General features: G+C 39.5%; 1 protein-coding gene and 1 long non-coding RNA gene across 2 annotated transcripts in view; both read right to left on the reverse strand.

The window, feature by feature from the left end:
* The window catches only part of ABLIM1 (actin binding LIM protein 1), a 296,293-nt gene extending 292,133 nt beyond the window's left edge, over positions 1 to 4,160 (reverse strand). The window contains exon 1 of the mRNA XM_054508405.2: positions 3,906 to 4,160. Within this exon, the coding sequence (XP_054364380.1) occupies positions 3,906 to 3,918 (13 nt within the window). The 5' untranslated portion in view covers positions 3,919 to 4,160. The remainder of the gene's footprint in view (positions 1 to 3,905) is intronic.
* Positions 4,161 to 17,625: 13,465 nt separating this feature from the next.
* Positions 17,626 to 25,911, reverse strand: part of LOC129045915 (uncharacterized) — a 32,617-nt gene continuing 24,331 nt past the window's right edge. Inside the window, exon 4 of the long non-coding RNA XR_010412584.1 lies at positions 17,626 to 17,874. This is a non-coding gene — a long non-coding RNA (uncharacterized LOC129045915). The remainder of the gene's footprint in view (positions 17,875 to 25,911) is intronic.

The following is a 25,911-nucleotide window of genomic DNA, read 5'->3' on the forward strand; positions in this document are numbered from 1 at the left end:
CTGCCAGTGCAATGGACTCTACCCACACACACCTGCACCTTTCTTCTCAAGACTCAAGCTTCTGAAAAGCTAGTGGGCTCATGATCTCTTATGTGATCTCTTATGTGTCTTGTACAGACTAGGTACTTAATATTTATTATATTTAACCAAATCTAACCAGATAGAAACTTCCAGGCAGTATGCACAGTATGTACTGCTTGCCATGCCTCATTCTTAACTTTATATATTTGTTTGAATTTATAATATATTACTTTATAATTTAAATATTTAGTATATCCATTAATTTGCTAATATAAAATATTTTTATTATATTAATATATTACTAATGAATTATAATACATTACTTTTATAATTCATATGCAGCTTTTTTTCAAAACTTGCTGGATGATACAGAACCCTGAATTAGAAGAAACAAGTTCTAATTCAGTGGCTGCCAAATCTGCCTGTACATAAGAATCCATGGGGGGCCGATTAAACATTCAGATTCCCAGGCCTCTCCATGAATATTCTGCCTCAGTAGATCTGAAACAGAGCCCTCACATCAGTATGCCAAATATTCCAGATGATTCTTATTGCTGTATTGTAATGGTTTTTAGAATAACCTGGGGAGCTTTTCACATACATGGATTTGGGGGCTCTGCCTTCGGAGTTTATGAGTCATGAGATCTGGAATGAGGCCCGGGAATCAACATTTTAAAAAGATTACCTAGACTATTTTCTCCAGTTTGAGAAACTCTATTCTAAGTGTGGTAATTTCCTCTAGTTGGCAACCCCAAAATCAAGATATGATGGCTCCATTTAGGCTTTAGTAGTAAAAATACAACACCAAATTAAAAGCCTTTGATGAAAATATTCTAAAAGACCACAAGATGGAAATGTCTTAACTTGCCCTATCACGAAATTAAAGAATACTTTTTATTGTTAGCTTGAATGGTGAATTGAATTTTAGGACCTTGTTTCTATCTTAAAGGCCAGATGAATTAAAGAATGATCTTTTCTCTCTAAAATTTTTAATAAAATCACTTTTATATGAAATTCAATAGTTTTCAATGTTTAAAAAGTATTTCTACCCCACCATAACCTATAAGCCTAGATATTAGAAATAAGCAGAGATCATTTCTTAGGTCAATGAAATTTATCTTTCCAAATGTCTAAAGACCTTCCCACTTATAAATTAGGTATTTAAATAGACATATTAACTTTCTGATCCTGAAGCTTTATCTCTTCTTTCAGGAGTATAGGTGAGAGCAGATACTGAATTAGAAAACCACAGCAAAGCTCAGAGTTTTGACATCTTTTGTAAAAAATAAATGGCAAATAGACATTTTTCCACACCAGCTCAATTCAACAGCTACTCTACTAGGTACTCTGCTAATCACTTAGAATTGTTTTTTGTTTGTTTGTTTGTTTGGTTGGTTGATTGGTTGGTTGTTTTTGTTGTTGTTTTTATAAATTCATAAAAATAAAAGTGCTTCATAAAAACATTAGAAAAATCCTGAGTTGTTGGTAATACGTAAGAAGTTCTGGTGTTCTGGTCCTCAAAACTGAAGTAGGAGGAAACAGAATGGGAATAGCAAGTTAATAATAGCAAGGAGCAAGTGGCTTTTTTTTCCTTCACTCTGTGATTACCAAATGCCCATGAATGTATTGGGAATTCCAACTTCCTTACAAAGGCCATCTCCTTTAAACTCAAGTATAGGGCATTTTCTCTCTCTTCTTGGTAAATCAATGATTGGGATGTTTACTATAATATTCAAAGGACTAATAATGAAAAGGCAATAAAACAAAGTGATATGATCAGAAGTCAGACAGACGTGGATGGAAATCAGGACCGGCCACTTACCAACTATTTGAGCTCAGGCAAATCACACAATCTCTCAATACCTTAGTTCCTTCATCTGTGAAATGGGGAGGTAATACTGTATCTACTTGACAGTTATTGTGAAAATTAAATGATTGAATACATGTAAAGTACCTAACATAATAAGTATGCAGTAACCGATATTAATTATCATGGGTTTTTGCCCCTGCAAAAATATTATTAGTCAGATTTTTAACTGTTAAATGCAAAATTATTAACAGAGTTGAAGAGAAAACAAGACAACTGGGTCACATGTCTATGTCTGACTCCAAATCATCCTTCTTGAAACAAGGTTCAAGAAGAAATAGTTGAGAAATATTGGGAAATATCTAAACCCAACCCAGGGCTCTAGCCCTCTGAATCCCTGGGGCCATCCTCATTCATATCCTCAGATAAACCACAGAGACCCCATAATAGAAGGGGCCAGAGACAAGGCAAAACTTCCAGGTATGTGTATGTGGCGGGGGGGGGGGGGGGGGGATTGGTTTCTTAATCAACTTGATGCTTCCTAGGACATACCAGGTTCCCAGTAGTTATGTGGCTCCTATGGTGAGCAAGGTACTGTACTAAGGGGTTTGGGTGATGTAAAGCTGGGTCAGAAGTGGACTCTGACCACAGAGAGCTTTACAACCTATGAGCGATATTCCTCCCATGTTCCTTGTTGTACTTAGGACAGAGCTCAGGACCAAAAGCCTCGGTGTTAGAACGCAGTTCAGAGATTATACAGCTGGAGTTACTTGGTAGATCCATACACACATCCAGAGTCCTATAAACATATCTGTCCCACCCTCCTTTTTCTTTCTTTAATCACAAATCATTAGGCAACATTAGGCAGGTAGTATCTGGGGGCCTCACGTCACCTCTGGAGGCCAGTATTTACAAATGTAAATTCTGTCATTCCACCTAACCTTTACCACCCCATTTCCAGGTATGGAACCAACCAACCATATGGCCAGATCAACAAAGACCAGTTTCCTTAAAAAGAAATTTAAACATTAGAAATTAGTCTATTCATTACATGCCCCAGAGCGAACCCTGAAAAGCAGCACTAAATCATCCGACAGATGTTATTAAATTCCTTAACTGCCCCCCTCCAAAAGCAGGGTTAACCCTTCAGAGTCAAAAAAAAAAAAAAAGAGAGAGAGAGAGAGACAAAAACAACTCTGCAACTCCTCTTACAAGTTTTAGGGTATCAAAAGGGGTGGTACTTATTGCTTTGCAAATACCCTTTCTAAAGATAATCAATATTTTCCTTAAATGCTTATGGCAAAGCAATCGAGTCACTCATTTTAATTGCTAGCAAACTGCACAATGACTTGATCTCTTTAATATTTCACTCATAGTAGCAGCCACTGAGCTATGACTAACCCACTCTCCCCAGCATCACCACTGGCTCCAGATGGCAAGAAATACATTCCCCTCACTCTTGCCTGAAAATCAATTTGGATTTTTTTTTTTTTTTTACTTTCACCCAGTTTTACCTGCAGTAATTGTTTCACTCCAGAAAGAAAATGGGTGGGGGATGAAGATTAATGCTAAGAGGAGTACAGGTAGAGGGAATTTACTTTTTTTAATGGGGTATAAGCACTGCAGCTTTAAATCTTACTGCATCAAGCCCTGGATTCCTTCCATAATCAAGCTGCAAAATGGTAACAAAACGGAGGAAAAAAATACCTCTTCCTCTCTCCTGGACAGCCCTTCAGGCGGCTCCCCAGCAGGACAAGCAACGGGAAGCCCATCCCCCACGCCCTCCCAACCCAGCCGTGCGGCTCGCACAGGTGAGCCAGGCACCGACCTTGGCCCTCAGGCTTCGCCCACATCCGGGGATCAAGGTCAAGGGCGAGGGCTTCCTTCTACGCCCCCCTCCACCCCCAGCCGCCCAGAGCCCAGGGATCCGCTGCCAAAGTTTCAGGCCGGGTTGGGGCCAGCGCGGCTCCCGCAGCCCCTCGCCCTTCCGCACCTGCCCGGCCCGCCCTGGTCCGCGCCCTGCCCCGCCGGGCCTGGCGCGGGGTCGGGGGACGGCGCCCACCTGGTCCCCACTCACCCCTTGCAGACATGGTTCAGGCAGCAGGAGCCGAAGCAGGGAGGGCAGAGGAGAAACCCGGCAGGGCGTGGGGAGGAGAATATCCCCGAAACGCACACCAGCGCACACACCCGCCGCCTGCCGTGGGGAGGTGGCTGGCAGCGCGGGGACGCCGCCCGCAGGACACCTGGCCGCCCGCTGGGCGCAGCGCGGCGGGCAGGCGGGGCCGCTGCGACCGTGGAGACCCGCCGCCGGGCGCGGCAACGCTGACAGCCCGCGGCCCGCGCAGGGCGGGGCCCGCCTCTCCAGCCTCCCCCGCCTCCCGGCCTCCCCGGCCTCCCCCGCCTCCCCCGCCCCGGCCGGGCCCACCCTGTCCAGCGGCTGCTGGGGACGCGCCGCCGGCTGCGCTGCGGCGCCAGGCGGGGCTTTTGTCCCCGAGCGAGGTGGAGCGTGCAGTAAGGGTCTGCGTCTTCCCCTCCCCCGACTGGGATTCTTAATTTAAAATAATTAATAATAATATTGTTGCTCTTATTAGTGGCTCTACAGCCTCCTGCTTTTGGTCCCAGAGAAAGCAAGCAAGAAAGAGCTGTTCTGCTCCCTCCCCTAAGTGGTGCCCTTGGCCGGAGAGGAAGACCACGACTGCCCCGGGGGGCTTGGCCCTTAGTGGGAAGAGGCCTTGGGCAGCTCACGCTCGGCGGTCAAAGCAAAATTAGCGACCAGCGAGCCCCTTCGAAGTCGTCTGGGTGAGATGGACTTTTCTTCCGCGACCTTTGAGGTAAAGCCCTGCAAAGCAGGGCTGAGCCTACTTGGCGTCTTGGGTGAACAGACACTCAAGGAATGCCTGTAGACACATTTGATTCACTGTTTCTACTCTGAAGTGTCAGAGCTGGGCTGGAATGGAGACCAGGCCGAGCACTCCAAACAAATCCACTTTTTCAATATGCCAGGGTAGAAACGAGAAAATACAGAAACAGTCTCCTAGTGCCCAAAAGATAAACGTTGATGGTAGAGCTTGATGGTAGTAAGCAATATAACAAAAACCACCAGATCCAGAAGTTATAAACTGAAGAGGTGGAATTTTAAACTTTGAGAACAATCACAGTATCTTATTTAACCTGTAAGACTGGCAGAAGAATTCCAAGTTTCAGCAATTCACACTCACTCCCTTCTCTGTTAGCTAGTCCTCTGTACACGCTCACAATACATATTCTAATTATTTTCTGTGTAGGCACTTCCCAAATCCATCCTGATATGTATAATAAGTCTGACAATCCAGAAGTATTCAAAGAACACATGAACATAATAGCTCTAGAAAAAATAATAAATTGGTGGATAATTGAGCATCATCAAAGAAAGCCGAATCAAATGATCATGTGGGGAAGGAAATACGAGAAAAAAGATAAGTAATAAAAATAGAAATTCTCAAATTCAACTACCAACTACAAAAATTAACTCATTTATCCATCTTGACAACATCTTTTCACTGGATTCTAGGCGAAAGACTTGCCAATAAATCACAATCCAGTTGGTTCAGTCTCAAAATAACTCTTCTTTTCGGCTATCCTCAGTCATTATTAACCCTTCTCACCCAAAGGATGATTACACAAATAGCCCAGCTGCTCTCCCCACATCTGGTCTGCACCTCCTCCAGGTCATTCTGCCTATTACCTTGAGAATAGTTTTCCTAAAACACTATTTATACTATGGCATCTTCATACTCTAAAACCTCCAGTGCATTCCCACTGATCTCCAGATAAAGCCTCAACATTCACAGTGTCTTCATCTACACAATGAATCCATTCAACAGAATTTCATTGAAATATACTATGTACCATTCTCTATGGTAAGTACTAAAGTTATAATGGTGAACAAGATAGAAATGTCTACATGGAGCTTAAGGTCTACAGCGATTTTAAAGCCATCTGTAATCTATCCTCTCCTACCTCTCCAGCATCATCTCTAGCTAGTCCCCTAAGGAAATACTCTGTTGTAGATGGAGTACTGTCCCTTTTCTCAATAACATCATAATATCCAATCTACCTCATTCCCATTGTTCATTCTCATTGCTCTTCCCAAATGCCCTTCTTCTTACCCAAATTAACTTATACACTGCCTCCTCATGAAATGTTCTCCAGCTACCTTAACCCACACTGATCTCCTGGTTCTCTCAACTTCTGTAGCCTGTATTTTCAGAACCACCTATTTTTACTTAATACAATGCTATGTGTTGCTACTGAACGGTTTTGTTATATGTGTATCCTGTCTCCCCAACTATTGTAAGTTCCTTGAAATCAGAGACTTGGATAGTTTTTTTTTTAAGATTTTATTTATTCATTTGACCGAGGGGGGGTTGGGGAGAGCACAAGCAGGGGGAGCAGCAGGCAGAGGAGTCCGATGCAGGGCTTGATCCCAGAACCATGGGATCATGACCTGAGCCAAACGCAGACGCTTAACCGACTGAGCCACCCAAGTGCCCCGAGAGACTTGGATAGTTTTGTTGAATTGTTCTAGAAGCATATTACAGAACATTTTGATACCAGACACCATACTCATAAGATAGGGAGGTCCCAAAATTGTGTGTTTCTCTATCTTCATCCTTTAGTTAATATCCAGTCCTTTTCTCCAACTGCCACAACAGCTCTGGTCCTTAGAACCTCACACCAGAAATACAGGTACAGTGCAAAAGCCTCATAATGAACAGATCTTACTTTTATCCTTAAGGTGCTTATAAAAGACTAACACACTCCTGTATATAATTATAAGTCTGAAATAAGACACCTTACACAATACTGTTAGACACACAGTTAGTACTCAGTACCAAATTGACTGGCAGCTTGCGAAGTTGTAAGTTTGTTGTAAAAGATTATCTTTGACTAAAGAAAGTTTGCCCTATGAGTTTAGCATTAGCCTTTGGGTTATGTATCAGTTCAGATTTTAAAATATATATGATGTGGGGCACCTGATGGCTCAGTCGGTCATGTCTGCTTTTGGCTCAGGTCATGATCCCAGGGTCCTGGGATCGAGTCCCGAGTCAGGCTCCCTGCTCAGTGGGGAGTCTGCTTCTTCCTCTCCCTCTACCCCCTCCCTGCTCATGCTCTCTCTCTCTCTCAAATAAATAAAATCTTAAAAAAATAAAATATATATGATTTGCTTATATTTTGGAGCTATGATACTTTGAAATGCAATCAATCATGTCATCCCAGAATCTCTTCCTATAATCTTAGAAATCTAAAACTAATTAATCCAACCATAGAGCAACCAAGTTCCTGTTAGTAGCTTAACATTCTGACAAATTTCTCATCTAAAATAACTGGTAATACTTTACAAATCATTGTAAAAACAAAATGTAAGGTGCAAAGAATTTTAAAAGAAAAATCGAGCACTAGTTTTTTTGAGAGAGAGAAAGTATGCACTTCCTTGAGAGAGTGCACTTGCTTGCACTTTTTTTTGAGAGAGTGTGCACCTGCACTTTGAGTAAGTGGGGGAAGGACGGGGAGAGGGAGAGAGAGAATCTTAAGCAGGCTTCCACACTCAGCATAGAGCCTGACACGGGGCTCAATCTTATGACCCTGAGATCATGACCTGAGCCAAAAGCAAGAGTTGGACACTTAACCATTCAGGTGCCCCTAAGTGTCAATTTTTAAAGTCAGAAAATAAAGTATATTCTATTGGTTGCAATTATAAAAAGGAGTTTATATAGACCAAAGGGAAAAAACACATTTCAGTCTGTGTTTGTAAAAAGATAAGTTACTATTTGACTCTTGCCAAAAATACCCTTTCAACTTCTAATGAAAGGAAATTCAGTGTACATTATCAGTAATTTCTACTCTCTATTGATTTTTTTTTTAAGTTTTAAATTTTAATTCCAGTATAGTTAACATACAGTGTTATATTAGTTTCAGGTGTACAATATAGTGATTCAACACTTCTATACATTACTCAGTGCTCATCATGCTAAGTGTGCTCTTTAATCCCCATCACCTATTTCACCCATCTCCCACTCATCTCCCCCCTGCTAACCATCTTCCTTATTGATTTTTTGAATGACTGAATATGGATTCTTACTCCCACAGCTTCTTAACTGCTGACGCACCATCATTTCTCACTCTGAACCTAAACTTCTCATAAGCATCATGACAATAATTCTGCTTTTTGCATAACTTCAAGTTAAAAAAAAAAAGGCAGGCTGAGCTCCTCAATGACTTTTCAGCAAATACCTTTGTAATATATTCCATGTAATAGCCAATGAGGAAGGTATGGCAAACAATTAGATAAAGTCCCTGTCCTCATAGACATTTGCATTCTAGTACACAAATACACAAGCTGGAGAGGCTAGACCTAAGACTCTTAATTAAGCCAGGCTACTAAAAGGGGTTAAAATGATCCCACATTAGTAGCATCCCTGGCTCCCAAGAGAAGCAAACAAAAATCCTATTTTGATAAAAGCATTCTCAATTTAGACCCCCTGGATTCCATATAGGGTCAACCAAAAATGAGGTCATAATCAAAAATTACCAAATACACAGGGCACCTGGGTGGCTCAGTTGGTTAAGCATCTGACTCTTGATTTCGGTTCAGGTTATGATATCAGGGTTGTGAGATCAAGCCCTGCATCAGGCTTCATGCTGAGCATGGAGCCTGCTTAAGATTCTCTTTTTCCTCCCTTTGCCCTTCTCTGCTCACACACTCTCTCTCTCTAAAAAAAATCTTTCTTAATTTAAAAATTAAAAAAATAAGGGATGAAATATATAAGGTAATAAAATAAAGTAATAAAAGATATAAATCACAAGAGACTATAAAAAATGACCAAGTAAATTTCAAAAAGAGCCAAATAGAAGTTTAAAATGTCAACAGTTAGAATTTTAAAAAAATTCAATGGATAGGTAAAACAGAAAATTAGTTGGAAAAAAGAAAAAATTACTGAAACGGAAGGTAGATATTAAAAATTACTAAGAATACAGCTCTGTAATATAAGGAAATGGATAATACAAGAAAGGTTAAGATATATGGAGAACAGAATGAGGTCTAATGTATAATACATTAATTATAATTAATAGGAGTCCTACAAGAGAATAAAAAACATGGAAGAGAGATACCATTTGAAGAAATAACAGCTGAAAACTTTATAAAAAGACAAATCCATAGATAAAGGAAATACAACATATATCAAGCAGGATGAACAAAAATCACATTGCCTTAAACTGAACAACACTAAAAACAAAGACCTGAAAAGCAGACTAAGAGAAAAGACATAGCCTACAAAAAGATAACAGACTGACAACAGACTTCTTGATGGGAGTGATGAAAACCAGAAGACAATGAAATTCTGATTGACTATAACTAGCCATTTAATAAACAACAAAAATACCTTTCAAAAATGAAGGCAAAATAAAGATACTTTCAGATTACACAATTAATGATTTTTCCACTAAAGTATTTTCTACATTATATATATATATAATGTAAGTATATAGGAGGAAATGATCTCTGTTAATAGGGGGAGATGAACCATGAGAGACAATGGACTCTGGAAAACAAACTGAGGGTTCTAGAGGGGAGGGGGGTGGGAGGATGGGTTAGCCTGGTGATGGGTATTAAAGAGGGCACGTTCTGGATGGAGCAATGGGTGTTATATGCAAACAATGAATCATGGAACATTACATCAAAAACTAATGATGTAATGTATGGTGATTAACATAACATAATAATAAAAAAAATAAAATGCAAAAAAAAATAAATGTGAGATAGAAGAATGAGGGAAGAATACTTGTTTACATGTAGAGAAATCTAACTAAATGTTAACATATTTGAAATGATAAAGTAGGATAAAAATTGGTTCTTTTAAAAGATTAAGAAAATATATAAGATTGATTAAGATAAAAAATTGATAAAGATTAAAAAAAGAAGGCATAAATGAACAATATTAGAAATTGAAAGCAGTATTTAACTACAGGTAGAGCAGATGTTTAAAAGAGGCTATGGACTGGGGACACCTGGCTGGCTCAGTCAAAAGAGCATGAAACCCTTTTTTTTTTTTAAGATTTATTTATTTATTTATTTTAGAGAGAGGGGGAGAGTGGTGCAAAGGGCACAGAGAGAGTGTGAGAGGGAGAGAGAATCTCCAGCAGACTCTGCACTGAGTGTGGAGCCTGACACGGGGCTCAGTCTCACAACTCTGAGATTATGACCTGAGCTGAAATCAAGAGCCAAATGCTTAAGCAACTGAGCCACCAAAGCGCCCCTCAAATTGCTGGAAATGAGTAACAAAGAGAAATCATTTAGTGGCTAGAATAAAAAGATAAGCAACTTGCAGAGCAACAAAGCTAAGAAGCAGAATAGATTTCTTAACAGAGCTATGCTATAAAGACAATGGACAGACTTTTTTAAGTGTTGAAAGAAAAAAACTCTCAAACTAGACCTCTATATCCAGCAAAAGTATTCTTCAATAATATTAAAAACTTTCTTCAACAAACAAAAGCTGAGGAAATGCTTCACCAGCAGACCTGTACTAAGAATGTTGAAGAAAGTTCTTCAGGGAGAAAGAAAATGATACCAAGTAGAATCTAATAGTACCAGACTCAGACATAACCCAGATTTTGGAATGATCAGTCAAGGGCTTTAATGTAACTATGAATCTGGATCTGGTGGAAAAGAAGGACAGACAACATGTACAAAGAGGTGGGGAATTTCAGCAACAAGACAGAAACAATAAGAAAAGTGGAATGGAAATGCTAGATATATCTGAGATGAGAATTTCCTCAGTGAGCTCATCAGTAGACTGGACACATCTGAAGAAAGAATCAGCAAATTTGAAGATATCTAAAACAAGGTTGGTTCAGTCACATATTTAAATATTATACATTTATGATAATGAATGCACCACAACTGTACCCGACAACATGGATGAATCATAGAAACAGAATGTTGTTAAAAACAAGCCATACTAGAAAATGTATCATCTAGGGATACATACTTGTATGGTAAATGCTTTTTTTCTTAAACAAGAGAATTATTTAAACCACACTATAACTCAGTGATGTTGCAGTCTCTGCTTGGCCATAGCTGACCGGACTGAGGTGAAGACTTGATCCAGACTGGGCCAATCCATTTCTTTCTCTAGAGAATTTGGATTGATTGGGAGAGAGGACACTTATTAGTCTACTGTTTGGCCTCTGACCTGAGAAGTGAGGTGTTGTGAACTGAATTGTCACCCCAAAATAAATGTTAAAGTTCTAGTCTCCAGTGTGATGGTATCTGGACAAGGAGCCTTTGGGAGATAATTAGGCTTATGTATTTATTTTTTAAAGATTTTTAAAAATGTATTTATGAGAGAGAGAGGGAGAGGGAGCAAAGGGAAAAGCAGTCTCCCCCCCTGAGCAAGGAGCCCAACACGGGGCTCGATCCCAGGACCTTGGGATCATGACTTGAACTGAAGGCAGACACCTAACCGACTGAGCCACCCAGGTGGCCTGATAATTAGGTTTAGATGAGTCATTAGGGTGGGCTCCTTACGATAGGATTAGTACTCTTATAATAAGAAACACCAGAGAGTTTGTTATCTCTCTTTCTTTCCTCCTACCATGTGAGGACACAGCAAGAAGACTCCCATGCATCAGCCAGGAAGAGAGCCCTCAGCAGAAATCAACCACGCTGGTCTTGACCTTGGACTTGGTCTCCAGAACTGTGAGAAAAATTCTGTGGCATAAGCCACCCAGTCTGTGGTATTTTGTTATGGCTGTCTGAGCTGACTAAAAAAGACCCACAACTCTGTGAACATACAAGAAGACAATGAATTTTACATTTTAAATGGGTGAATTGTATGGTATATGAATAAAGCTGTTTTGAAATAAATCACCAGAAGCTCTGGGCTCAATTCCAGTCCTAAACTTCCTGGATGGGAGACCCTGGGCAAGTCATTTAACTTCCAAACTTAACGATTAACTGCTTAGGATTTTTAAATCCTGGCTCTCTCACTTGCTGCTCTTGCATCCTTAGGCATAACCTCTGTAAGCCACAGATTTCCTCATCTGAAAAATAGTTGCTTCCTCTTTGGGATTTTTAATGAATTAAAAGAGGTAATGAATGTTAAATATATCACCATAATCAGACATATGGTAAATAGTCCATAAAATTAGCTATTATTTGCTGGGTTCACAATGGACATAATAGGGGCTGCTGGCTGGCTCAGTCAGTAGAGTATGCGACTCTTGATCTTGGGGTCATAAGTTTGAGCCCCACATTGGGTGCGGAGCCTACTTTAAAAAAATAAATTACTGGGCACCTGGGTGGCTCAGTCGGTTAAGCCGCTGCCTTCGACTCAGGTCATGATCCCAGGGTCCTGGGATCGAGCCCTGCATCGGGCTCCCTGCTCAGTGGGGAGCCTGCTTCTCCCTCTGCCTCTGCCTGCCTCTCTGCCTACTTGTTCTCTTTCTCTCTCTGTCAAATAAATAAATAAAATCTTTTTTAAAAAATTAATTAATTAATTAATTTAAAAAGGTTATTGCGAGAGGAAGGTGCAATCATGTATATGAAAGAACTTTTTAATATAGACCATTGGACAAATGGTAATTATTTATTTGGCTAATAATGAGCATTTCTTATGATTCCTACACCTCTACACTCCCAGTAGAGTTCTATTTTTCACCTAGGAAGCTCCTGAACTAATGAGTGAAGACATTAACCCGTCTACCACTTCCTTCTGGAATCTTTGTTCAATTCATCTCCGCCTCTAACTGTGCCCATGTTTCAGAAATTTAAGTGATCTCATGCTTAAAATGGCTATTTGGATGTGAAGCTTACTGCTGTGTTTGATGTCAGCCAGTTCCTTGGGAACTGTGTTCTGAATGGGATCTATTCTATCCTTCAGTAAATAGTAAATGCTTTACTTACCAGTATGTGGGGGGCCTAACATAATGAAACTGTTAGTTTGAAGCAGACGGTTAGAGGCTGGTCACGCAGCATGCTGGAAAAGTTACGCATAAGTTGGCAGTAACTGGGGGGAAATTAAGAGAAAAACTGGACCAAAAATGGAGAGATAAAGTCAAAACAGAGGAATGAGTAATTGAGTCCAGATCCAGGCCAGAGCGTGAAGCTTGAAGGGCCTTTAATTTAGACATGAGGGCCAGTGACAGAGTGGAGATGTTAACTATTTCAGATATAAGCTCTCTCACTAAAAGAAATCAGTACAAGGGAATGAAGGCAGAGGTAAGAAAAGATTTTTATTCTCTAGCAGGAGTCAGGCAAAAAAGTACAAGCTCTCCAAAGGCACTCATTCCAGGCACTATTGCCCTTAAAGGAGGGGGGGAAGCCCACAACAAGAAGCGGGGTATTCACACAGCCTAAGAAGGGATCTGATGTTGAATGGGACGTTTCAGGGATGGGGAGTGGCACCTGGCTAATTCTAACCACCAGGGATGATGCATCTGGGGCTGGCTAGTATCTCCTTAGTTCCAGAAGAGAGGCGAGGCACCCAAACAATGTATAACCGGATGCTCATTCTAAACACCACAGATAGGCCAGAAAGGACACCTTAGCCACAGGAAGTTCTCACTGTTCTGCTTCACTTACGACAAATCTATGAGTGTTGAAGACACACATTGACAAACTCTCTCAGTCATTATTTAGATACATTGAATCACACCAAAGGGACCTACAGCCCAAGGATGGCACTGCTGCTTGTAACACTGAACTGACTGAACTGTTCCATCTCTCTTCACACAGCAAGTGCAGGAAACTCGTAAGTAACATGAAAAAAAATGTCCTGGTCTACAGCTTGTAACTAAACTCCAAATCAGATGTGGTTTTTTTTTAATTTTCTTTGCTTTTTATCTTTTTTTTCTTCTTTTTTTTAATATTTAAAAATTTTTTCTTTTTCTTTTTTTATTTTAGTCTTCCCTTCTTTTCTTTTGCTTTTATCTTTTTACAAACCCTTGTGTCGAGGGCTGACTTTCAATAGATCGCAGCGAGGGAGCTGCTCTGCTACGTACGAAACCCCGCAAATCGGATGTTCTTAATGGCCTAAAAAATGTTCCTAGTCAGGGGCACCTGGGTGGCTCAGTCGGTTCAGCATCCAACTCTTCGTTTAGGCTCAGGTGGTGATCTCAGGTCATGAGATCCAGCCCTGTGTTGGGCTCAGTGCTGGGTGTGGAGCCCACTTGGGATTCTCTCTCTCTCCCTGTCCCTCTGGCCCTCCATCCCCCTGCTTGAGGGCATTCTCTCTCTCTCTCTCTCAAAAATGTTCCTAATCACTGAAAATCAACATCATATGTTACAAAAATTAGAGTAAAAGCTTCTAATACAAGTAATATTCCTGATATACAGGCAGAAAGCTCTTGCTAATAGGGTCAAAGCAATGTCAACTCCTGATGAGAAGATCACAGTGATTCTATGATTTGATTGCAGAATCCAGCCCATGGAGTACAAAAGTGAACATCACCTTAAAGGAGTTTAGAGCTCCAGTCTATACAACCCGACATAGCTGATCTTAATGTCACATATTTGCAAAATCCCAAATTATGTAATATTCAGAGAGTGTAACTCAGAGTGCTGAAGAGAGTTTCAGAGGACCTATAAATAGTCATAAGTATGAGATGGTGGACAATAAATCCATATTTGGTGCAGGTAAGATCATTAGTGACACCTTATGTAACATTTTTTTCTTTCACCAATTTAAAGATGTCATTCCATCATCTTTTTCCATAGTTTCTGTTGAGAAGGCTGCAATTAGTCTTACTGTTGTTTCTTTGAAGGTGAATGTCTTTTTTCCTATTTTTAAGATTTGTCTTTATCTTTCTCAGTTATCATCAGGTTGGCTATGACATACCTCTGTGTGATTTTCTTTTCTTTTACCCTGTTTGGGGTTCAGTAGTCTTTTTTTCAATCTTTGGGTTAATGGTTTTTGTTTTTGTTTTTTACAAATTTCTTCTGCTCTATTCTCTATTCTCTCTCTCTCTCAAGTAATAAGTAAGCTAGACTGTTTTTAGACTACTTGTGTTCCACATGTCACAATGCCCTGTTCTCTTTCTTTTGTAACTTTTCCTTTATAGATTTCAGTTTGCATGATTTCTGTTGACCTGTCCTCAAATTCACTAACTCTGCTTTGCTTTGTCCTGTCAAACTCATCTGAAGTGTGTTTTACTTCATGCAGTATATTTTTCATTTCTAGAATATGCATTTGATTGTTTTTTATAGATTCTAATTTTCTGCTGGACTTCTCTTTTTATTCATTTTTCCATATTTTTGTTAACTTGTTAATCATAAATATATTTATATTCATATAAATATAATCAAAATTATATTTAAAGTTCTTGTCAGTTAACTGTAATGCATAATCATCTGTGGCTTTGCTTGTATTGTCTATTTTTTCTCTTGATTATTGGCCATATTTTCCTACCTTTCCATACATTTTGTAATTTTTATTGTATGCCAGACTTTGTATACAGGAATCCAGAGGCTGCAGATGATGTCATCTTCCATTAAATAGGCAGATCACCTCAACCAAAACAGGGATATCTTTGTCCCTATTCCTCAGGTGTGGCCCTCCTGGCTTTTGATTGAGAGCCTCCTAGGTCTCTATCCCTTCAGTTCTTCAGAATCGGTTCTGTCATTTAGAGGTTTTGAGTTTAGCTTTTTGCCTTCTGACCCCATGCACCTTCAATATTTAGCAAATGTTTTAAGGGGGTAACTGACTATATATTTGTGCCAGGATCTCTCCTTCTGGTGGGACTTTGTCTCCCACATTTTGTGAAACTAGGATACTTCATTCTGCCTTTTAGAAGCTCCTAGCCAACTCCTCTAGCATCCAGGAATCAACAAATGCTCCTTTGTGTTCAGTTCTAAACTAGTTTATAATCTGTCAAGCCAGCCCCACACAATCACTAAAAAAAGCTCCACTAGTTTCTCTTTTCCATGGAGAGGTCCCTCTTCCTAGGCCATGCCTAATTCTTAGTCCTCACCTAGAACTGACAAATATCTCCAGGGAAGAAAATGGCCAGAGATTATCAGCTCATTTAGGAAGGGCTCTTCCTTCTCTGGAATTTTAGTTCTTATAGTCTTACCATGTCCACAGTTCTCCGATGTCTTTAAACTATGAATTCTGTAACTTACCCTTTTTTTTCCCTTAGCTGTTGCAGCAGGAGCACTGGCTTTTCACGCCCTAATATACTCTCCCTAGAAGCAGAAGTCAGAAACCAACCTGCAATTTTTCTTCAAAAGTTATTTGTCAACGTTGAGACCTCTTACATAGAATCCTTTTACCTGTCTGAATAGGCAGGTTGTTTTCAGTAATCTTTCCATGCAGTACTACAGAATTAAGATCACCTTTCGTTGTCACTATCTTTCCAAACTGGTTACTCTTTACTTCTCCCAACGCTTCTTCCCTTTCCCCATTCCATTAGCCACCCAAACACATACATACATAAAAACATACATACTACATTTCAGCAATACCAAACTACTGCAGTTGCCTCAGATAAACTGTGATGTCTCCTCTGCCTGGAATGCTCATTTCTTTCTTATTTTCATAGGTAACTCTTCCTCATCCTTCTAGAATCTTCATCTCTTACTGGAAGCTTTCCTTGTTTCCAGCCATTCCTTTCTTCTATAACTCCATTCATTGTTCTGTATTCCTATCACAGAACTAGGTTGTGTTGAAGTGACCTGTTTACTGATTGATCCTTCCCTCCACCACACCCCCTATCACACAAAATGGGATCCTTAAGAAAATTTGCCTCGTTGGTCTTTTTGTCTCCAGCACCCAGTGCAACGGGTGGGCATTAATGTTGATTGAGCTGTACTCTCTCCAGGGTGCCCTAATGCATTTTGATCAAGGATGACTAGATAACAGCAAAGCCATTAGAAAACTCATCTCCAAGGCTGTTTGAAATTGATTTTTTTTAAGGTACATTTCCTGAGGTCTCATTGGTGCCAAAATATGAAGAAAGTAATAATTTCTCTCTGACTAAAGTGGGATAACTACTGATTTATTCTTTACTTAATCAATAATACTAGCTAACACTTACATAACTCATACGAGGTACCAAACATTTTATATACATCATCTTATTTCATCTTTACAACAACTTTCTGAGGTAGACACTATTGTTACCCCATTTTACAGAGGAAAAATCTGAAGCACAGAGAGGTTAAATAAGTAGTAGACGACACCCGAATATGGGTTCTCTGGCTCCAGGGGCCATAAAATTAACCACTATACCATAGATTATGTCTTCTTGCCCTCATTTCCCTCTTGTTTCTTTCTCTTAAATGTTCATTATAGAAATAGCACATTAGTACATTCATATGTGAAGAATTCAAAAACAAAGCAAAAGTCCACTTTAATTTCCACCCAAGTCCAGACTTCTTCTGCAGAGGTACTCACTGCTGTTTGTTTGGTGGGTATCCTTCTAGACCCATTTTTCTTTGCTTACATACAAATATATATTGTGTAAACACGTACATAAACACAGAAAAATATTTTTCTACAGATTGCCACAAGTTTCCATATCAATATTTGTAGATCTATTTTATTCTTTGAATGCTGCATAGTGTGGATATATTCCATAGTATGGATGCATTATAGTTTAGTTAACCATTTTCCTTTGTTTCTTATTTCACTGTTACAAATAATGCTGCAATTGAATATCCTTGAATGTGTCTCTTTATGATATTTTGCAAATATATGTCTAGAAAAAACACTTAGAAATAAAATTGCTGGGGAGGAAGATTGTGTCAACATTTTTTTTTTTTTTTAATGGCAACACACAAGGGGCCTTCCAGTGAGATTGTAAATTTTATTCTTTGTCATTCACAGATAAAAGGGGTTGAGGCTGCTGTGTTTCCAGGAAATCAGTTCTGTATATAAACACTGTCACTCTCTGACACATGAAGGAAAGCCCAGGTCTTACCTCTTAACCACTTCATCTTCAGGAAGAAAGGGTTTTGATGTAGGTTGTAGTACAAACAGAGTCCTTGAGAACACACAAGGGGTTTCCTGAAAAAGGAAGGGGCAGGCCAGAAGGAAGTGAATTTTCTGTGGGAAAAAATAAAGTGGGTCAAAGCTTTCTTTCTCCTCTCGAGTTTCTCTTTTCTATATTTTATGACCTGTATGGTAAGACTAAGCCAAGGGCATGTCCCTTTACCCTTGAAAGGCCACACTGGACAGCATAGGGCTCAGGGTTAAGAGAGCACAGAGTGAACAGTTCTGGAAAATTCTGCTCTAATCCCCTAAGGAAGATGAGGGCAAGAGACCAGAGAGGATGAGGACTGAGGATTTAGCTAGAAGCAATATGCAATTGCCTGGAGGTTCCCCTGTCCACATACCCCTCACAACTCTAGAGAAGTCACAGAGGAAGTAGCTAGTGATTGTTATTGGCATCAGAATCACTTCTCATGAGACAAAACCAACAAGTATTTAAATGAATTTCTTTCTTGAAATGGCTTTAAAATTTGATGCAAGTACTGGTAATATTTTAAATGTTATTTATAATGTTATCTTAAACATTATTTATAATGTTATTTTAAATTTTATCTTACTTGAATTTACTCCTAGTAGAGGAAGTTGATAATCCTCTCTGAGGCGCTTTTTTAAAAAAAAGGATCAATGCAGTTCTATCCTTACACTCTGGCTGCACGCTGTAAGGATAAACAAGCTGTACTTTTAATATAAGATCAAAGTTGCAGAACTCTCTGATAGCAAACTAACTGGCTAAATTTGTAATCATATAACTAGAGCATATTATTATCACAGTCTAACTTATCATATTGCCAAAATCCAAATATGCTCTTTCCATATGTGTTTGATCAGCAAAAACCAAAAGGTATTTGTGGCTTAATATTTTCATTGGTGCTTTTTTCCTCTTGTCCTATTCCTATCAGCAATTCTAGCTCTTTGTCTCGTAAGTACGTATTAGTAATTCAAGGGCATAAATACCAGGGAGGCTCTGCTTAAGTAAGGCTACCCATCTGTGAAACTAGGAAGCGAGAATATCCTGAGTCTTCATACTTCAGGACATGGATCTTTATTCTGAACTCTGGAATGCTAAAAATGAAATGAAATGAAATTTTAAAATAGTTGTCCCCCTCCCCCCAAGAAAGTTGCCATTTATTTAAGCCGTACTGTGCATGAGGCCTTACGCTAAGAACTTCTTAGTACTTCTTTCAGTATTTATTTCTAAAAGGTAAATCCTTACTTATGTAAGTTGATTCCTTCATTCATTCAACCAAGAAATAAGTAGGGGGCTGAGATAAAGATAAGAACAATCAAAAGGTAGATTTAAATTGATTTAGCATTAAAGGAACAGTAAGAGTTAACCATAAAGAGAGTGAGGAAAAGATCATTTTAGACAAGGGTGCATATACAAAAGTTCTATATGGGGGAGGAGGGGGAGGGAACTTGACCTGTTCAAGGACTAGGAAACCAACCACAGTGAGCTTGAGCAGAACAGAGTGAACTTGAATGATCACATTTCAAGGTGGACAGGTAAGCAGGGACCAGTTCACAAACCTGAAATTCGATTTTTAAACTAAACATAATGAAAGACCACTTAAAGATTTTAAGCAGGGAAACAGTGATCAGATTTACAGTTCATGATTACTTGTTGCTGCTACATGGAGATGGACTAGGGGGGGTGGGGGGAGAATTGAAGTTCAGAGATCAGGTGGAGGCCGTTATAGGCATTGAGCTCAGAGATGAGGGCAGCCCCAGATGCGATGGCAGTAGAAGTGAGGGATAAAACCAAGAGCCAAAAGATATTTTGGAGGTAGAATTGATGGGATTTGCTGCTGGATTAGACATGAGGATGGACGTGGAAGAACCGTGGATGATGTCTGAGTCCTCAAGTACATGGTGGCTCCATTTCCTGAAATGGAGATTGTTGGGATGGAGAAGACAAGCAAGGGAAAGGTTTCTGGAATTCAATCTGGAACTTCACTTTGGCCATGAGTTTGAGATGTCTGTGAGACACCCAGGACTAGTTTAAATAAATAGCTTGATGTTTGAGTTCGGGCCTTAGACAGGAGGTCTGGGCTGCAGATACAAATCTGACATCGATCAGCATAATGGTAGTATTTAAACACATGGATATTAGTGAGATTATTTTCTGAAGGTAGTGTATGAAAGGAAGAAGAGAGGGTCCAGGACTGACTCTTGAGGAATGCTAACATGTAGCCATGGGATAGAGGAAGAGCCAGCAAAGGAGAAGACAGAAAAGCTGAGATGGGAGGAAAACCAGGAAGAGTGGCATGGAGTAAACAAGAGAAAAGGCAATTCCGTGAAGGGAAAAATGAGCACATATATGCAGGCAGTGTGAGGGTAAATGTTTAACAAACGGCTATGGGGGGAAAGGCTCTGATTTGCGGCATTTGCTGATTTCTGTAACTGCTCTCATCATGGTGAATTTCAAGGTACCAACATGTCTTCACTGAACTTGGAATTGGAAAAGCCACACATAATTAGCGGTCAGGTACCATTACTACCGGGCACCAGGACAACTGCTGCTGAGAGGGGGCAAGAGATGAACACAGGAAAATGTGTGTTGACTTGGACAAGATGAAGGTCATTTGTGACCTTAATAAGGGTTGTTTTCAGACTCTGGGGGCAGAATCGAGTTTTAAGCGGGTAGAGGAATGCAGTGAAGGTAAGAAAGGAAAGACAACGCATGACTTTGGTAAAGAAATGGATGGCAGCTAAAGGAAGAAAAGGAGTCAAGATATATATATATAAAACAAATTTAAACTCAATGAGATTAAGATTTTTGCCCTAAAAAGCATCAAATAAGTGGAAGGGATAGGATTTGAACCCAGCTTTGTTTGACTCCAAAGCTTATGCCTTATTTAGAGCTACCTGGACCTTAGAGAAAAAAATTGTGTCAGCTATCTAAATACATAGATGATTTTTAAAATACTTTTCTGTATTTTCCAATTTTTTCATTAACAGAATAAATTACTCTTATAATCATTAAAATACTTATAAAACTATAATGGGTTTTATATTTGCAGAGTAACTACTGAGATACAGCAAAGTATACGAAAACCATTAGCTAGTCGAGTTCAACATAAATAGCCTATTACCAAACAGTGCCACCTAGTGCAAAGCTTTCTTCTCAGATAAATATTTAAACTTTAATTCCATTTTACAACTTATAAATCAACACACATTGAAATATCTGTGAACGAAAATACCTAAAGGTGCAACCCTCAAAACTCATGATTTCATAGATTCTAATTCTGAAATGGTTTCACAACATTAGATAAGGGAAGGGTCTGTGTCCTGTGTTTTATATAGTGCTAAATCCACTGACCCAGCTCAAAAGACAATGAATAATGGTAGGAACCAGAAAGTGATGTGGCTTTCTGGAAAAAATTGAAGGCTCTCGCACTGAAATTCAAAATAAATTATAATTATTTTCCTCTAGAATACAGTATGTAATAACGGAATAAGTTATTTGAGGACTTGGATTTCATGAGGATGTTTTTCCTTTGGCTTTGTAAGAAGACAGATCTCTGTGATCAGAGTAAGCATTCTTAGAACAGCTAGGGGGTTGGGGCATGGATGTAGATGCAATAGACAATTGTGGTGCCATTTTATAATTGTATATCATATCATTCACGGGTAAATACAAACTATAAGGTTATGTTGTATTTTTAGATTATAGTACTAAACTATGATAATAATAAATTTGAGTGAATATAAAATTTCATACCAATAAAAATAGTTTTTTTTCAGATTTATTTATTTACTTGAGAGAGAGAGAATGCACATGAGCATGCAGTGGGGGAGGGGGAACAGAGGGAGAAACATTAGCAGACTCCACACACGAGGAGCCCAGCGTGGAGCTCAATCCCACCTCCCTGAGATCATGACCTGAGCCGAAACCAAGAGTTGGATCAAGAGTCAGACACAACTGACTGAGCCACCCAGGTGCCCCTAGAAATAGTTTTTTAAGAGCATCCATATAATCATTTCTTTTTCTTTTTAATATTACATTTAATAGAGTTACATTTAGTTTTTTTTTTAAAGATTTTATTTATTTATTTGAGAGAGCACAAGAGGGGGGAGCGGGAGAGGGAGAAGCAGACTCCCTGCTGAGCAGGGAGCCCGATGTGAGACTCGATCCCGGGACTCCAGGATCATGACCTGAGCCGAAGGCAGTCGCTTAACCAACTGAGCCACCCAGGCGCCCCACATTTAGTTTTTTTATAGTAGAAAAAAGAAATTGATTGCTATTTTCTTAAAAGAGAGAAAAGTATATTACTTACAAGAGTATTTACAGTAACACTATTTGAACTATAGAGTATGGTCTAACACAAAAATAAACATACAGAAATCAATAGCTATCTTACACATCAGAAGTAGTGTGTTAGAAAATATAAGGGGAAAAGATCCTATTTACAGTATCATGAAAATCTACAAAATTCTCAAAATATCATTAGAAGTACAAAAGGCACTGTTGCCCACTAGGATTGGACCACATGTGCATTTAAATCTGATGGTGAGCTGTGGGAAAGTTGAGGATGGACTTATATTTAGTTTTGAGCACCTTCAAAATTTATCTTTCTTTGATGAAAACTTACTTTATATGGAAAATGAAGGCTAATTTTTTTTTTACTTAAAAAATAGCCTTATTAATAGATGGATAGATAATACAGTATTACACTAGGATTTGCTAAGCAGCTCCCATGAAATTATTTGATCAGACTGCCACCTACCGGGCACAAGAAAAGCAGAGAGATGCTAAAATATCACCTACCATGTCTCAGGCATCCTATTAAGAAAAATGATAAGGGGCGCCTGGGTGGCTCAGTTGGTTAAGCGACTGCCTTCGGCTCAGGTCATGATCCTGAAGTCCCGGGATCGAGTCCCACATCAGGCTCCCTGCTCGGCAGGGAGTCTGCTTCTCCCTCTGACCCTCCTCCCTCTCATGCTCTCTGTCTCTCATTCTCTGTCTCTCAAAGAAAGAAAGAAAGAAAGAAAGAAAGAAAGAAAGAAAGAAAGAAAGAAAAGAAAAATGATAGGGTTGCGAGACAAATACAGAACTCTAACTTAAGATTGCTTTCAGTTAATTACCAATACTTTCATAGTGTGTGTCCCAAATATTGCCCCTGACATACTGATACTGAACATTTTTCATTGTTTATCTGAAATTCAAATTTAACTGGGCATCTATAGTTTTATTTGCTAAACCTGGTGACTTTAAAAATAAAGATAATAATGTTGACCACACTCTGCTGCGTAAAACCTTTCACTGGCCTCAGGGGAAGGTAGAAGCATCTTAACATGGTGTGCAAGAACCTTCACGTCTCTGCTCCTCTCTCCGTAGTACCAGCTTCCCATCAACATCAAAATCTGTCTTTTGCTTAGGTACTTTGCTTGGCCTAGAATATGAAGTTCCCTGGTTTGTCTGTCTTTTAATATTGCTTATGATAATTTTATTATGTAATCACATCTTGCCTCATACTAAGTGAAAGTCACAATTATCACAGCAGATTATAATTAAATAATATATTACTTCAAATAAAAACTAATGAGAACACGTAACTTACATAAAAACGTTACCTTGGAAAGACACACTGGAAAATGTTTTACCTCCCGAGAATTTTATGTTCTTATTTAAATGCTAATGAAACAAAAGTCCTATTGAACTTAAATTGTATGTTTGTGCATATCTGGCTATATAACTTGCAGGGTCCTGTGAGACATAAAAATGTGGAGCCTCGGGGGCGCCTGGGTGGCTCAGTCGTTAAGCGTCTGCCTTTGGCTCAGGTCATGATCCCAGAGTCCTGGGATTGAGCCCCACATCAGGCTCCCTGCTCCGTGGGAAGCCTGCTTCTCCCTCTCCCACTCCCCCTGCTTGTGTTCCCTCTCTGGCTGTCTTTCTCTCTGTCAAATAAATAAAACCTTTAAAAAAAAAATGTGGAGCCTCGGGGCGCCTGGGTGGCTCAAAGCATCTGCCTTTGGCTCAGGTCACGTGGCTCAGTTGTTAAGCGACTGCCTTCGGCTCAGGTCGTGATCCCAGGGTCCTGAAATCGAGCCCTGCGTCAGGCTCCCTGCTCAGTGGGAGGCCTGCTTCTCCCTCTCCCACTCCCCCTGCTTGTGTTCCTGCTCTGTCTCTCTCTCTCTGTCAAATAAATAAATAAAATCTTTAAAAAAATGTGGAATCTCTTGTTCAAAAATTATTAAGAATTTCAATATGGTAACAGCACAACATTAACTCCAAGCATGGGACCCTTCTAAGAGCAGGGTTCTGAGTGCTCAGGTCACCTGCTCTGTATACACTTTTGCCCCCAACTGACCATATTTAGAACTGAAATTTCTCTAAAGGGAGTTCCTTTTTGCTTAAACTAGAAGGATATGAATAATTTAAAATTCATAATGTTTTGAAGATCTTGTTCAATGGACCTATGAGACAATCAAGAAGAAAATTAAGCCTATAAGAATGTGGACTTTGCAGGTGCACCTGGCTGGCTCAGTCAGAGAAGCGTGCAACTCTTGATCTCAAGGTCATGAGTTCGAGCCCCATGTTGGGTGTAGAAACTACTTAAAAAAATAAAATCTTTAAAAAAAAAAAAAGAATGTGGACTTGGCAGTCAATTCAAGGCCTGTTTTCATGGCTGCCTGGTGGGTTTATTGGTTGGCTTTAGGGATCCACAAACTCCCTCTAATTATAATCAAAATTGAGCGTGTACATGTGTGTGTATGTGTGTGTGTTTACATGTGCATTTTTTAGAGGAGAGCTTTCATCCAATTCTCAAAGGGATCAACAACCCTAAAAGACTTACAAACCACTGTTCTACGAAATTATTTCTCTCTTTTTTTTTTTTTAAAGATTTTATTTATTTATTTGACAGAGAAAGACACAGTGAGAGAGGGAACATAAGCAGGGGGAGTGGGAGAGGGAGAAGCAGACTCCCTGCCAAGCAGGGAGCCCGATGCGGGACTCGATCCAGGGACTCCAGGATCATGACCTGAGCCGAAGGCAGTCGCTTAACCAACTGAGCCACCCAGGCGCCCCGAAATTATTTCTCTTCATTTTGATGTTATCTCTATGGCTAAACATGTTTTGCTTAAAGAAACCTCTGCTGGTAACTGGTTAAAAAAAAAAAAAACTTTAAACAAAAGGGTTGGTGCAGATTTTTAAAACTATGTTTATTTTAAAATATAGAAAAAATATAAAAAGAGAAATATAAGGAATAAACAAGTACATCAGGATCCCAGTCAGAGAAATGAAATCTGCAAGGATCTACATTAAACCCTTATATCTTAGCTACTATCATCAGAAAACTTGAAAGATAGTAAAATTGATCTTTAATTACAATATTTATTATGTAATGGTATGTAATACTTACTGAACACTTACCATGTCTTAGGCACTGTTCCAATTATTAACTCACTCCATCCTCTTACCAACTTTATACTTCCCATTGTAGAAATGAGGAATCAAGCAAACAGAGGTTAAGAAATGACACACAATGGATGGTAGAGACAGGTCTTGAATTGGCCACAAAGTCAATATTCTTTTTAAGCTTCATTTTTTTCTTCATTATTTAGTAGGCCCACTTAGCAAGATATCAATACTTCATAGAACTTTCAATTAGGAGGTATCAAGATTAAAGAATTAGAGCACTGAAAATGTACCCTTCCAGAAAACTTTTTTCACTCAGCTTCCAGGACACGACTCCTCAGTGGGTCTCCTCTTGTCTCTGCCTGGCCACTCCTTCTTCAGTATTTGTGTGGGATTTTCCCCTTCTCCCTATCAGGCCTTGAACCTCTTCTCTCCATCTATACACCCTCCTTAGGCAAAACTAATCCGGTCCCATGACTTTAAATGCTGTCCATATGTTGATGACTTTCAAATTTGTATTTCCAGGTTGGGACACTCCCTTGAACTCTAGATTCATATATTCAGCGGCCTTCTCAACCTCTCCACTTGGAGTCTAATCAACATCTCAAACTTAGCCTGGCCAGAACAAACTGCGGATTCCTTCCTTCAAGACTCTCAGTCTCCTTAATTCGATAAATGGCAACCCCATT

The sequence above is a fragment of the Mirounga angustirostris genome, unplaced genomic scaffold (assembly GCF_029215605.1).
Source record: "Mirounga angustirostris isolate CCGP_5_RB_7025 unplaced genomic scaffold, mMirAng1.0.hap1 SCAF_6, whole genome shotgun sequence".
In the NCBI taxonomy this organism is placed as follows: Eukaryota; Metazoa; Chordata; class Mammalia; order Carnivora; family Phocidae; genus Mirounga; species Mirounga angustirostris.